Genomic DNA, 16,011 nt, shown 5'->3' on the forward strand with positions numbered 1-16,011 from the left:
GTGAGGTGAGGAAAATGTGCTAATGCAGTGAATTGTTATGAACTGGGGATGTGCTCTCTGAAAGGTTTGTGGAAGCAGTTACAATAAAATATCCAAAAGGAAATTGGACGGATATCTGAATGGAGGGGGTGGTGGTGGGGTTGGGGGGAGGTGTGGGAAATAGGGCAGGGGAATGTGGCTACTTGCATAGCTCTTTCAAAGAGCTAGCACAGGCCTAATGGGCTGAATGGCCTCCTTCTGTGCTGCATCATTCTATGCTTCTGTATAATGCAATCTAATGCACAAGAGAAAACTGTCAGTGGCCTAAGGGAATGTGATGTCCTTGTGGAATACAACTGACAAGGCTTGAATAATGTAAATTGTGAGGTATGATAGTCCAGACCTTGGTTTTGGGTTTGGTGAGTTTTCTTTCACTATTTGGTTAAAATGTGTAAAACCAACCTATGACCAAATAAAAAAAACAGTATTGGTTTGTACTAGAAACTGGCACAATGGGTCAAGTAGCCATCTGATATTTTTTGATTGTTAGGAATCCATACCTCCAAGAACTATATGCTTTTTAAAAAATTGGAAGGACATTGAACTATTTGGACAATCTCCCGAGTTTTCTTCTAAAAGGTTACAAGTTCACTTTGGTCAGCGAGCAAGCTGCTTTTTCCAAAAAACCACATGACTTCAGCTAACTGACCAGCAAGACACCTGGGAAGATAGGAGTCATTTTGTATATTTGAGTTAAAATTAAAAACTGCTGTTGCCAGGTGTGGCTTCCTGCAGATTGGTTGAAAAACACCTGGCCTGGGAGAAGTATAATCATCTTAAACATCTCAGTTCATTCTTAATCTTACTCTCGAGCCAATACAAGCCTTGCCTATGAAAGCAGTCCTCATAATTTAACCCATTAACCACTTTCTTCTCCCACCCTTGTCTCTATTTCGCAAACATTAAACAAACTTCCAATGTAACTATAAAAATACCTCTGTCAGCCCTTGAGAAATAGAGTAATGGTTATTTGTCCATCTTTCCCCCAGAAAGATTTATCTTCTAGGGAGTTGTGTATTTGGTTGGGGAGAGCGAGGAGCGAGGAGCGAGGAGCACTCTTCTTTCCCAGTTTGCTCCCAAAACAGGGACTAGGTTCAAAAATCATGTTCGGAACATGCCACATGGAACTGATGGAGGATTAACCATCACTTCTCCAACTGAGAGCAAGACTCCCATCAGCGCAACAAAATCCTGGCCATAGTCTCTTGAAAGCCAGTCACGATTAAGTCAATGAACATGCCAGCGAATTAATAAGATCCTGCCAAGAGTAAATGAGATGAATGAGCATTTAAACTGGGCAAATTTAGTGCCATGTACACCCCAGCCAAATACACATCTCCCTAGATGATAAATCTTTCTGGAGGAAAGATGGATGAATAACCATTTCTCAAAGGCTGAAAGAGGTATTTTTATAGTTACATTGGAAGTTTGTTTAATGTTTGCGAAATAGAGATAAGGGTAGGAGAAGAAAGTAGTTAGTGGGTTAAATTATGAGGACTGCTTTCATAGGCAAGACTTGTATTGGCTTGAGAGTAAGATTAAGATTGAACTGAAATGTTTAAGATGGTTAAAAGATTTGACATTGTAGGTGGAGAGAGACTATGGCCAGGATTTTGTTGGCTGATGGGAATCTTGCTCTCAGTTGGAGAAGTGGAGGTTAATCCTCCATCAGTTCCATGTGGGAGGTTCCACAGAATCAAGGGGAGGTGATGGCGTAGTGGTATTGTCGCTGGGCTCGTATTCCAGAGAGACCCAGGGTAATGTTCTGGGGATCTGGGTTTGAATCCCACAATGGTGGAATTTGAGTCCAATAAAAATCTGTAATTTAAAGTTTAATGATGACCATGAAAACCATTGTCAATTGTTGTAAAGACCCATCTGGTTCACCAATGTCCTTTAGGGAAGGAAATCTGCTGTCCTTACCTGGTCTGGCCTACATGTGACTCCAGTCCCGCAGCAATGTGGTTGACTCTTAAATGCCCTATGAATAAGGGCAATTGGGGCTGGGCAATAAATGCTGGCCTAGCCAGCGACACCCACATCCCATGAATGAATATTTTTTTAAATGTCCTTCAGGCACAGAAGTGGCCACTGTTGGGTCCTCCCTGTGATTGATTTACCTGGCAGAAGTCCCACCTGCTGAGATTCGCTGGCTAACCAGAGGCCAGCAGCTCATCCTTGCTGCTTGAAGCTGCGGCTGTTGGCCACACGGCACCCACCGGAGGTCCAGGGTCATTGTGGGACCTCAGGTTAAAGGTGAGTGAGGCTACGATGGGTGTTGTGAGGTGGGGTTGCAGGGGGTGTTGTCAGAGGCTAAGGGCAGCGACAAAGGGCTTTCAGCAGGTCTGTCGAACAGGAACGGAGAGCCTGACGACTGCACCAGCTGGCAAACCTGAAGGGCACAGGGAAGTCGCGCCACCCCCATTGAATCCCTGAGCCACTACTAAGTTGCAGTGGGCTCAGGGATAATGGGTTTCAATTAGCTCATTAACTGAGTCTAACTGACATTTTGCCACCACCAGCCGGGACTCACCCACAAGCCACTTCTTCCCTCTGACTTAATCAGGAAGGTTTTGCTGTCGCTGGAAGAATGGCGTAGGACCTCGCCCATGATTAAGTGTTTCCTATTGTGACAGGCCACATGAAATCCAGCTGTATATTTCCTCTGATGGTGTTGGCAGCTTGGGTCCAGAGCAAGGGAGCATAACCTTAAAGTCAGTGCTTGACCATATAGGGGTGTCAGAAAGCACATCTTCACACAAAAGGTGTGGAAATCTGGAACAAAAATCTGTCGAGGCTGGGTTAATTGAAAGATTCCAAAATTGAGATTAATAGATTTTTGTTACCAAGCGTATGAAGGGTGTGATGAATATCTAATTCATGGTTCATGTTAATATTTTAGAGGGAATGTTTAGATCTGGGAAAATTAAAGTTTAACTGTGGAAAATAGGATAAATACAACTAAAGCAGCCCAGAGGCTATTACACTTAAAAGCCAAATTGAATAAGAAGTTAATGGCTTGAAAGGTAAGATCTTTAAACAGCATCTTGACTCCATTCTCTATCCCCTTGTCCTGTCTCTTCCCACCTACATTTGCGATTCCTCTCACACCCTACATCATATCAGCAATTTCCAGTTCCCTGGCCCCAACCGCTTCCTCTTAACCATGGATGTCCAATCCCTCTACACCTCCATCCCCCACTGGGATGGTCTGATGGCTCTCTGCTTCTTCCTCAAACAGAGGCGCGAACAATCCCCATCCACCACTACTCTCCTCCGTCTGGCTGAACTTGTTCTCACACTGAACAATTTCTCCTTCAACTCCTCTCACTTCCTCCAAATAAAAGGTGTGGCTATGGGTACCCACATGGGCTCCAGTTATTCCTGTCTCTTTATGAGGTATATGGAACATTCCTTGTTCCAGTCCTACTCAGGCCCCCTCCCACAACTCTTTCTCCGGAACATCGATGACTGCTTCGGTGCTACTTCATGCTCTCGTCTGGACTTGAAAAAATTTATTAATTTTGCTTCAAATTTTCACCCCTCCATCATTTTCACATGGTCCATCTCTGACACTTCCCCTCCCTTCCTTGACCTGTCTCAATTTCTGGTGATAGACTGTCCACCAATATTCATTACAAACCTACCGACTCGCACAGCTACCTCGACTACAGCTCCTCACACCCTGTTTCCTGTAAGGACTCCATCCCATTCTCTCAGTTCCTTCGCCTCCGTCGCATCTGTTCCGATGATGCTACATTCAAAAACAGTTCCTCTGACATGTCTTCCTTCTTCCTTAACCGAGGTTTTCCACCCTCGGTCGTTGACAGGGCCCTCAACCATGTCCGACCCATCTCCCGCGCATCCACCCTCACACCTTCCTCTCCCTCCCAGAAACATGATAGGGTCCCCCTTGTCCTCACTTATTACCCCACCAGCCTCCGCATTCAAAGGATCATCCTCCGCCATTTCCGCCAACTCCAGCATGATGCCACCACCAAATACATCTTCCCTTCACCCCCAACTGTCGGCATTCCACAGGGATTGTTCCCTCCGGGACACCCTGGTCCACTCCTCCATCACCCCCTACACCTCAACCCCCTCCCATAGCACCTTCCCATGTAACCGCAGAAGGTGCAACACCTGCCCCTTTACTTCCCCTCTCCTCACCGTCCAAGGGCGCAAACACTCCTTTCAAGTGAAGCAGCATTTCACTTGCACTTCCCTCAATTTAGTCCACTGCATTTGCTGCTCCCAATGCAGTTTCCTCTACATTGGAGAGACCAAATGCAGACTGGGTGACCACTTTGTGGGACACCTTCGGTCTGTCCGCAAGCATTACCCAGACATTCCTGTCGCTTGCCATTTCAACACTCCACCCTGCTCTCATGCCCACGTGTCCGTCCTTGGCCTGCTGCATTGTTCCAGTGAAGCTCAACACAAACTGGAGGAACAGCACCTCATCTTCCGACTAGGCACTTTACAGCCTTCCAGACTTAACATTGAGTTCAAAATCTTTAGATCATGAACTCTCTCCTCGATCCCCACCCCCTTTCTGACCCTCCTTTTTCCAATAATTTATAATTTTTTTACATATATTTTTTCTTTTCCCTCCTGTTTTAAATTTATTTCGATCTATCATTTTATCTCCACCTTTTAGCCCATTTTGATCCCTTCCCCCGCCCCCCCCACCCCCCCACCACCCCCCCACCCCACCCCCACTAGGGCTATCTGTCACTAGCTTGTCCTGCTTTCTACCCTTAATGTCCCCATTAGCACATTCCTTAGATAATATCACCACCGCCAACACCCCTTTGTCCTTTGGTATGTGACATCTTTGGCAATCTCTTCTTTGCCTCCACCTATCACTGGCCCCTTATCCAGCTCTACCTGTCCCACCCCCATCTACCAGCTTATATTTCACCTCATTTCTATTTTTACTTAGTTCTGTTGAACAGTCACACGGACTCAAAACGTCAACTGTGTCCCTCTCCGCAGATGCTGCCAGACCTGCTGAGTTTTTCCAACTATTTTTGTTTTTGTTTTTGTATCTTTAAACAGTGGCCAGAATCTTCCGGCTGATGTGCGGGTGGCGGAACCCACACATCAGCGCATAAAATGACGCGTGCCGATGTCAGTGCTCGCCATCGCGATAATTCTGAGGGGCCCAACGGGCAGGCGGGTAGGAGATTGGATTAAATTGTCCCGGGTGTCCCTGCCTCCTTGGTGTAGTAGCGGGTCGGCGTGCCACCCCTCATCATCGCCCTGTGCTTCCTCATCCTCTGAGCCACTGCTGGATTCATCATGTGCAACCTCATCCAGGGTGTCAAGGTCTTCATCGTCAACTGCATCCCCCCCTTTCCAGTGCATGATTGTGCAAGATACTACCACTATTGGAGAGACGCGATCTGGGGGCTACTGGAGTGCGCCCCCTGAGCGGTCCAGACATCAGAAGCGCATCTTGAGAAGATCGATGGTTCTCTCCACCACAGCCCTTGTGGTTCCGCAGCTCCTATTGTACCGCTGCTCAGCTTCTGTTCTTACACACATGGATCAGCAGGAGCAGCATTGCCTGGCACTTCCACATGTAGCACTTAGGTGCCACATCTTCCACCTGTTCAGCTGCAACTAAGGGCTTAGTGCAGAAACATCAATGTCCACTCAAACACTCATGATAAATATGTGAAAAAGAAAAATGCACCACAAACAAAAGACCCTCAGCCATGGTTACAAAGGTGGGCTTTATTTTGTCCAAAACAAAAACACACACCACTTGTTAGCGATCACAAAAATATGAGTCCCTATTCTAAGTCCAACAGAAAATCACCAGTGACATACCCGTGGAATGCCTATTGTGCCTTATGCTTATGTTTGCGGGTGCTACGTCTAGGTGCTGCCCCATCGCTGGGAGTGGCTTGTGAGACAGCCTGCTGACTCTGCTGTCCTGTTGGCCTCGATGACCTTGGCGGGTGACCTCTGGCCCGTGGAGCCTGTGCTGGCCCCGCCTGGGAGGGAGTGGCCAGTTCCACAACTGGTACCTCCCCACTTGTCGCAGCCTCAACCGAAGCAATGTTAACTGACAGAGGAGCAGAGGAGCTGTTGCCCTCAGCCGGAGTGCCCAGAGAGGAGCTCGCAGCGACGACAGGCAGCTGCTGCGCCAACATGAGATCCAAATCTACCTCCCTGCTCACCGCAGATGCATGGGCACCGAGTGCCGGTGCTTGGTGTCCACAACATCTCCCACAATGGAAAACACCACCTGTGGCCAGTACCGCCGTGAGGGCTTGTAGGTCAGTGTGTAACCCAATCATATTCTGATCCATTTGGTGGAAGCCCCTTTCTATAAGAGTCACCAATCTCTCAGTGAAGGAATCCTGATGCTCTTCCCTGAGGGTGGATTCTTCAAGTGCACTCTGCCTAGACTTCTTCATCTAAGTTGAGTACCATGATGTTCACAGCTGAGGTGCTGAAGACATTTTGGACAGAGTAATGTGGGACGCCCTGGCTGAAAGGGTGGTGGAGGTCCCAAACCCCCTCAGATGCAATAAGTCTTTGGCTGTGCAGTAGCGATGCCATGGCATGTTAGACCATGGTGATAGGGGTCACAAATAAAAGAACAAAGAAAAGTATAACACAGGAACAGGCCCTTCGGCCTCCAAGTCTGTGCCAATCATATTGCCCGTCAACTAAAACACTTTGCACTTACAGGGTCCGTATCCCTCTATTCCCATCCTAGTTATGTATTTGTCAAGTTGCCTCTTAAACATCACTATCGTACCTGCTTCCACCACTTCCTCTAGCAGCGAATTCCAGACACTCACTACCCTCTGCGTAAAAAAACTTGCCCCGCACATCTCCTCTATAGTTTTCTCCTCTCACCTTAAATCTATGTCCCCTGGTAATTGACTCTTCCACCCTGGGAAAAAGCTTCTGACTATCTACTCTGTCCATGCCACTCATAGTTTTGTAAACTTCTCCCCTCAATCTCCGTCGCTCTAGTGAGAACAATCTGAGTTTCTCCGACCTCTCCTCATAGCTAATAACCTCCAGACCAGGCAGCATCCTGGTAAACCTCCTCTGCACCCTCTCCACCGCCTCCATATCCTTCTGGTGATGTGGCGACCAGAATTGTACGCAATATTCCAAGCGTGGCCTAACTAAGGTTCTATACAGCTGCAGCATGACTTCCCAGCTTTTATACTCAAATGGGATAAGGTAACTTTGGAAGGTGGTGGAGATGTGATTCCTCAAGGAGACAAGGGTCCCTTCTGTATGACCCACACGTCAGGGTGTCTCAGTCTGTGAATGAGCAGTGTTTCAGCATTAACAATTGCAGCAACCATCAGTGGTTTGGATGATGGGCAGACAGAGTGGATGGGACTGTGGACCTCAAATACCTGCCCGCCGGACCCCAGCCTCATTGCCCCCGGCCGCCCTGGCCTCTTGACTGCTGCCCAGCTCCATCACCTGCTCTTCAAAAGGCGTGAGGCGCTGCAGGAGGGTGCGCCCACCTCCAGTCCTCTGGCGCTCCCGCAGATTGTGGTGACTTTTTGCCTGCAAAACAGAGAAGAGGATTTATTGGGGCTGATTGCTCATGTACTCTGCATGCGCACGCCGCACCCCAACCACAGCGGCCCATCTGAGGCCTCCAGCGGCTCCTGTCCACACCACTGGTGATCTGTCCCCAGAAGATAGTACGGCTGCTCCCAACCCCCTCGCTCAATGGCCAGCTTGGACACATTCGGCGTCCATCACTTTGAATAACACACGGGTCTTAGCGCCCATGGCAAGGAGGTGCAACTAGGTGCGGCGCTGATGCCAGCAGAAGGCATTTGGCCACAGTACCATGAGGCACCCCTTGCACCATCTCATCACCATCAATAAGACATGTGTTGGAGTTCTGAGTATGTGTCTAGCTGCCTCCCCTGCAGGTTGCCCCCAGACTACTCAAATGCCACAAAGACCAACATATGGTGCAGGGAGAACCCATCTTGTCCTCAGCTACTAAGGCTGATGTAAGCATGGTCAGTACCTGTTTGCCCACCCAGCGTGCGACAGATGCTCTCTGCAATAATGACAACAGGACATGGTGGGGGGGTGGGGGGGGGGCGTCAAAGGCTAAGGCTGCCTTCTGGGTCAAATGGCCAAGACAGACATGGTACTCACCCTTCCAGAACGCAGCAAATCATTGAATCGTTTCCTGCACTGTGTGCCTGTGCGCCGCACATCACCATGGGCACTCACAGCATCACCAACCTCCTCCCATGCCCCTGGCTGGTGACATGGGGGGGGCCCTCCTCCTCCCATCCTCCGGATACAGGAGTTGCCGATGGATGCCCACCTCTTGCAGGAGGACAGCAAGGCAGGCATCGGAGAATCGAGGGGCACAGTGGCCCCCTGCTGGCCTCTCCTGCAGCCTGCCACCCCCCCCACCTCCCTCCTGCTCATGCTGCTCTGCACTTGCACCTCCCTCCCTCTCTCCACGAGTGGCCTTGGTGCACTGCCTCAAGCAGGCTGCCTGGCCACTCTTTATACAGGCTGCTGGCTCCCCACTGGAACAGGCGGTCTGAAGCCGCCCGACCCCGTGACTATTTTCCCATTCCCCATGGGAGTCGCTTACCCGCTGTGCGGGCCTTAATTGGCCCACCCGCAGAAAATGGCAGCGCGACCCATTTCTTCAGCGGCAATCGGCCACCCACCCGCCGCTGAGTCGATCGGGCCCATCCGCCCGTCAAACGGAAAATTCTGCCCAGCATTTGTGCTTCCTTAGCTGGAAAGCTGGAGGCATGATGTCTACATTGCTTGCAAAGAAATGCAGTCCAGAGACATGTTTTGTTTTGGGAGTTAGAGCTAAATTAGTTTAAAATCGTTCAGTGAACCCTGAAAGTCTACATTGTCATGGAGATGGATACAGCATAAGAGGGTTCTCTGATTTTAATTTGTCATTGTGTTTTGCTGGGAGAGGTAGTTGGTTGCAGTTTGGACCTAGTGTGGTTTGCAGCTCTCAGAGAAGCCCTGAAGCCATTTGGTGCAGTTAAAACTCAGGTGAGGTCCTGGGGAGCTGAGCAGGTGGTGGATGGTCACTCATTCCAGGCAGGCAGTTAGGGTTCAGAGAATTGCTGGGAGCCTTTTGTAGCTCAGAGACTGGAGGTTGGAGAAACTCAAGGGCAGTGCCAGCTTAGTGAAGTTAGCACCCTGCAAAAGAACTGCAAGGGTGCCATTAGTTAGAGGTGGGAGTGCAGCATTGTGAATCCTGTGGAACGCAGTCTCTGCAGAAGAGATTGAATCATTGGGAAGCGAGCATCCATTGAGGAAGTCTGAGTCAGAGTGGTGTTTGAGGATATTCATAGACTATCTTTGAAAGTGAAGTGTTGAAATCCCTCCTGAGAGAGATAGAGTTTTACAGATTTCGTGATTCACAGTGGTCACTGATGTCTGGGTGGGTTGCTGAGAAATCTGTGAGATCTGTCTTGGTCGCTTAATATGCAGTGAGGTGTGTTCGACTACAGTTTGCCTGTTCATTCATATTTATGTCATGTTAATTCTGAATGTTGACTATAAAATAGATTAATTGCTTTACTGTTCTTTCTTTGTTTAGTAGTTTATTTTGTTTGTTTAAAACCATGGAATCTTGTTGCACTATTCTCTTAGTGGGTAACTGGGATTTCAAACTTTGTCAACTTTAAACTAAAAGTTAAAATACTTGGAAAAACTCAGCAGGTCTGACAGCATCTGCGGAGAGGAATACAGTTAACTTAGTTCTGGTGAATAGTCATACGGACTCGAAACGGAAGAGTCATACGGACTCGAAGTGTTAACTGTATTCCTCTCCGCAAATGCTGTCAGAGTTTTTCCAGGTATTTTTGTTTTTGTTTCGGATTTCCAGCATCCGCAATTTTTTTGCTTTTATGTTAAACTAAAAGCTGCTGGTCCCGAACCAGGTTGTAACAAGGGATACAGAAGCAAGGTGGATAAAAGAATTTCAGATACTGAGCATCTATGATTTGCGTTAATTGATGGAATGGGCTCAAGGGGCTGGACAGCCTCCTCTTGATCTTATGTAATATTTTTGTGGGGAAGAGAGAGGATCTGGAGATTTAAACTCTTTTAAAAAGTACCTGGATCTGCGCCTAAATTGCTGTAAGGTGCAGGGCTACGGGCCAGATGCAGGAAGGTGTGGATTAGAAAGGGCACCTGGGTGTCCTCGGGCTGGCATGGACAAGATGGGCTGAATGGCTTCCTTCTGTGCTGTAACTTTTCTATGTTGTAGGAAGGGGAAAATGTCACTTTCCTCAATAATGGAATAACTGATAATAAGGAAGTGGATAATTATCTGAGGGGAAGGTATCTTGCAGGGCTACAGGGGAAAGGGACCAGCTCAATGGCTCTGACAGAGACGTCATGGACATGATAGGTCGACCCCTCCCACAAAAAATGCTCAGTTGTTGTTGTAAGGCGCCCAGGTAAAACACAGCAATACCCAGAACACCGCGCGGGCCGGCTGCGGGTCCAACCTAACCTGATGGCGTTGGAAACCCCGCCTCCCGCGACGAGCTCAACCAATCGTCGGAGGGGCGGGGTCCGAGCTCCTGGCGCTGACCGGTGGGGCGGGCTGTCGATCGGTGGGTGACGTCACAAAGGCCGGCATCAGGTTTGTTCAGGCGGCGGCGTGTGGAGGTGGAGCTGAAGGTCATTGTTGGCAGCGCCGGGAACCCGTCCTCTCCTTTTCCCTCCTCCTCCTCCTCCTCCTCCTCCCCCCTCACTCACTCACTCACTCTCTCCCGCTCCGGGTGGCAATGGCGTGCGCCTCCTCGCTCTTTGCTGCGGTGCCGCTGGCGGCGCCCGTCGCCGTCTTCAAGCTGACCGCCGACTTCAGGGAGGACCCGCACCCCAAGAAGGTCAACCTGGGAGTGGGAGGTAAGGATTGGGTGGGGGGGGGTGGCGGCGGCGGCGGCGGCGGCGGCGGCGGCGGCGGCGGCGGGGAACCCGGGCGGGCGGGAGGCCCGGCGGCGGGGAACCCGGGCGGGCGGGCGGGCGGGCGGGCGGGGACACCGCCCATTGGGCGAAAGCAGCGTTACCCGGCCGGCCCTCACCGTGTGAATGGGCCCCGGCTCATGGACCCCCATGGCAGGGATTCGACCCCCTCTCTCCCCCTCTCTCCCCTCCCTCCCCCTCCCTCCCCCTCTCCCCTTCCTCTCTCTCCCCTTCCTCTCTCTCCCCTTCCTCTCTCTCCCCTTCCTCTCTCTCCCCTTCCTCTCTCTCCCCTTCCTCTCCCTCCCTCCCCCTCCCTCCCCCTCTCTCCCCCTCTCCCCTTCCTCTCCCTCCCTCCCCCTCTCTCCCCTCTCCCCTTCCTCTCTCTCCCCTTCCTCTCCCTCCCTCCCCCTCTCTCCCCTCTCCCCTTCCTCTCCCTCCCTCCCCCTCCCTCCCCCTCTCCCCTTCCTCTCTCTCCCCTTCCTCTCTCTCCCCTCCCCCTCTCTCTCCCCTCCCCCTCTCTCTCCCCTCCCCCTCTCTCTCCCCTCCCCCTCTCTCTCCCCTCCCCCTCTCTCTCCCCTCCCCCTCTCCCCTCCCTCCCCCCTCCCTCCCCCTCCCTCCCCTCTCTCCCCTCTCCCCTCTCTCTCCCCTCTCTCTCCCCTCTCTCTCTCCCCTCTCTCTCCCTCTCCCCCTTCCTCTCTCTCCCCTCCCCCCTTCCTCTCCCTCCCTCCCCCTCTCTCCTCCTCTCCCCTTCCTCCCCCTTCCTCCCCCTTCCTCCCCCTTCCTCCCCCTTCCTCCCCCTTCCTCCCCCTTCCTCCCCCTCCCTCCCCCTCCCTCCCCTCTCTCTCCCCTCTCCCCTTCCTCTCTCTCCCCTCCCCCTCTCTCCCCTCTCCCCTTCCTCTCTCTCCCCTCCCCTCCCCCCCTCTCTCCCCTCTCTCCCCTCTCTCCTTGCTCCCCTCTCCCCCTCTCTCCCCTCTCCTCTCCCCCCCCCCCCCCCCCCCCCCCCCCCCCCCCTCCCCCCACCCTCCTCTCTCCCCCCCACCCCCAGGGCTTCAGCTGGTGAGTCTGGCATTGGAAGGTCACCTCGGCCATGGTGACCATGAAACCATGTTGTTCAGGGGGAGGAAGTCGGCCGCATTTCAGCCTGGTCTGCCCCCACCCCACACACACACACACACATGTGACTCCCAGGCCCAGGGTCTGGCCCTTGACTGCCCTCTGAAATGGCCCACCTTCTCCGCCCAAGGGCAACCAGGGCTGGGCAGCGGATGCTGCCCTTGCCCCCCCCCCCACCCCCCCAGCGAGTATTTTAGACACCGCTGACCATCCGTGTTCCCTGTGACCCTTCAGGCAAGAGTTATAGGGTTACACGGCACAGAAACTGGCCCTTTGGCCCATCGTGTCTGTGCTGGCCATCAAGCACCTATCTATTCTAATCCCATTTTCCCGTGCTTGGCCTGTAGCCCTGTATGCTTGTGGTTTTCAAGTGCTCATTTAAGTGTTGTGAGTGTTCCAGCCTCCACCACCCCCTCAGTGTGTTCCAGATTCCAACAACCCTCCTAGGTGAAAAAAATTTCCTCAAGTCCCCTCTAAACCTCCTGCCCCTTACCTTAAGGTTATTGTTATTGACACCCCCACTAAGGGGAAAAGCTTCTTTCTATCTGTGCACCTCATAATTTTGTATACCTCTATCAGGTCCCTCCCTCAACCTTCCCTGCTCTAAGGAAAGCGACTCCAGCCTACCCAGTCTCTCTTCATAGCTGAAATGCTCCAGCCCAGGCAACATCCTGGTAAATCTCCCCTGCACCCCCTCCAGTGCAACCTGTGGGATGGTCCCAAGTCCCTAACCAAATATTTCTACACCTTGGGGAAATCCCTTCTTGTATTCTTTCTGCTCGACCAACCCTCTGGAGAATGACTTAGCCTATTCATATCTATGACCTGCCTAGTTGCACGATATGTTACCTACCCATCTACCTGCCAAGACAAGTTCACTGACTCATGGTTCCTGACGCTAATCTGTTTTTCCAACTCTCCGATCCTTACCAGGGTGTTGAAATGTCATTGCCAGTCCCTGACTGAATTAAAACATGATAGCCTTGGTACCAGCTATCTTGGAATTCAGGGCACTATTGTTTATTCTGACTGTTCGTCCGGATCCCTGGGATGCCCTTGCCCTCGCTCTCTCTGCAAGACAACACAATGTAGGGATTCTGCCAACCTGAAAATAGCCTGTTTATTCCTACTCCGTTTTCAGTCCTTTAACCAATCCTCTGACAACGCTGATACACTTCCCCCATACCCATGAGCCCTGATTGTGTAACAACCCTTGTGTCAGGCACCTTATTGAATGCCTTTTGATAATCCAAACATATCCTTTGGATCCCCTTTATCTACCCTACTAGTTACAACTCTAATTGAGTTTTCAAATACACTAGCCCTTTGATAAAATTATACTGACTCTGCCTAATCAAATTGTGATTTTCTAGGTGCTCTGTTACTACTTAATAATGAATTCTAGCAATTCTATCTATGATGGATGACAGTATAACTGGTAGTTCCCTATTTTCTCTCTTTCTTCCTTTCTTGAATACTGGTATTACATTTGCTATTTCTCACTTCCTCAGCAAGGAAAACATTCAGATACTGTTAATTTGGTCATTACCACATTGCTTCCCAAAAGACCAGTGTATTTGCTTTGTCATTTACATCAATGCAAGCTTACCCTATCCCCTCACATGCAATAAGTATATCTCTTGCCACTTGCAGTGAACTGTTGTATCAACTATTTGTCCTTCGGCATTTAAGGCTTCATATCTTAATGTCAAAATCAAACTACTCCTGTTTACTCAACAACTACTTGCATTTATCTGGAGTCAATGGGAATTAGGGGGAAAACTCTCCACTGGTTGGAGTCATACCTAGTACAAAGGAAGGTAGTTTTGGTTGTTGGTTAGTCACTTCAGTTCCAGGATATCATTGCAGGAGTTCCTCAGGGTAATGTCCTCAGCCCAGCTATCTTCAGTTGCTTCATCAATGACCTTCTTTCCATCATAAGGGCAGAAGTGGGGATATTCACTGATTGTACAATGTTCAGCACCATTCGTGATGACTCGGATACTGAAGCAGTCCATGTCCAAATGTAGCAAGACCTGGACAATATCCAGGGCTGACAAGTGGTAAGTAACATTCACACCACACAACTGCTAAGCTATGACCATCTCCAACAAGAAAGCATCTAACCATTGCCCCTTGACCTTCAATGGCATTACCATTGCTGAATCTCCCACTATCAACATCCTAGGGGGTTACCATTCACCGGAAACTGAACTGGACTAGCCATATAAATACTGTGGCTACAAAGCAGGTCAGAGGCTAGGAATCCTGCGACTAATGACTCAGCACCTGACTCCCCAAAGCCTGTCCACCATCTACAAGGCACAAGTCAGGAGTGTGATGGAGAACTCTCCACTTGTCTGGATTAGTGTAGCTCCCACAGCACTCAGCTCGATACCCTCGAGGACAAAGCAGCCTGCTTGATTGGCTACCCATCCACAAACATTCACTCCCCCTACCACTGCACAGTAGTAGCAGTGTGCACTATCTACAAGATACACCAAGGCTCCCCAGACAGCAGCTTCCAAACCCACGACCACTAACATTTGGAAGGACAAGGGAGCAGATAGGTGGGAGCACCACCACCTGGTAGTTCCCTTCCAAGCCACTCACCATCCTGACTTGGAAATATATTGCTGTTTCTTCACTGTCGCTGGGTCAAAATCCTGGAACCCCCTTCCTAACAGCACTGTGGGTGTGCCTACACCACATGGACTGCAGCGGTTCAAGAAGGCAGCTCACCATCACCTTCTCAAGGGCAACTAGGGATGGGTAATAAATGCTGGCCCAGCCAGCGAAGCCCACATCCCGTGAACGAATTTTTAAAAAAAAATTATGTAACACCAACACTGGACCGTAACAGCAAATATTGACACACAAGACCATCTTGGGGCAGGTGACGAAAAGTTTGGTTAAAGAGACAGAGAGGTTTATGGAGGGTTCCTCAGAACCTGGAGTGTAGGTAGCTGAAGGCATGGCTGCCAGCAGTGGAATGAAAAAATCAGGAATGCGCAAGATATCAGAAATGGATTTTAAATCAATGGTTCCTGGCCTTTCAACACAGTGTAGGTCAGCGAGTATAGGGGGTTGTTAGACAATAAGCTTCCTCATTACTAGATAAAATTAGTCAAACGGGTAAAACTAGAAAACTAATTTGAGTCATTGCTGGGCATGAGTTTTTCATGTGGAAGCATGTGCAAAAGTTTCGGATGGAATTGTGCTGTAATATTAATATGCAATGGTTTAAAAGTGTTTGTGCTATTCTGGCTGTTGGCTCAACAGTGATGCAGTAATACACAGCCATTTCATAGGATAATAGAAATCAAAGCCAGAAGCAGCTTATTTCTCCTCTTCCCCCAAACACCTTGTTCTAAAAACTATGAGACACATAAAAAAAAAAATTACCGTTTAATCCTCATCCCACAAGCCCGAGCGCCTGTTAATCTTCTGGGGAAGGCTGTTTTTTTTTAAAAAAAGACCAATAAGAGAAAAGATACACTGGAAGCTTCCTCTCTGATCCTCTATTGATGAAAACCAATCCAAAGTGGGAATGCAGAGGAGAGGGCCAGTTAATCCGGTGATCCAGTACTTTGGAATCTGGTCCCCAGCATAAAAGAGGTGTAGATTTCAACCCTGGCAGCCTGTGTATTCGCCATTTGCTTTCACTTGAAACCTATCTATCAATTATAAATAGGATATCAGCTTCAGATATGGTGTCAGCACTCTCGCTTTTGTTGCAATGAACCATCTATTTCACAATGTTTGGATTAGGTATGAGGAACTTAATCCCAACATAATGGTTAATACACTTTTAATAAAATTCTTTTTAAAATGCTGTGTATTGTAATACTTGGGTCGTAAAATCAAATCAATGAGAACTATTTT

The 16,011-nt window shown here is 49.7% G+C and overlaps 1 protein-coding gene across 1 annotated transcript in view; it reads left to right on the forward strand.

Annotated features, from left to right (window-relative positions):
* The first annotated feature begins 10,687 nt into the window (after nt 1–10,687).
* Nucleotides 10,688–16,011, forward strand: part of got1 (glutamic-oxaloacetic transaminase 1, soluble) — a 57,294-nt gene continuing 51,970 nt past the window's right edge. Inside the window, exon 1 of the mRNA XM_041210243.1 lies at nt 10,688–10,956. Coding sequence (XP_041066177.1) covers nt 10,836–10,956 — 121 coding nt within the window. The 5' untranslated portion in view covers nt 10,688–10,835. The remainder of the gene's footprint in view (nt 10,957–16,011) is intronic.

This window comes from Carcharodon carcharias, chromosome 17 (genome assembly GCF_017639515.1).
Source record: "Carcharodon carcharias isolate sCarCar2 chromosome 17, sCarCar2.pri, whole genome shotgun sequence".
NCBI lineage: Eukaryota > Metazoa > Chordata > Chondrichthyes > Lamniformes > Lamnidae > Carcharodon > Carcharodon carcharias.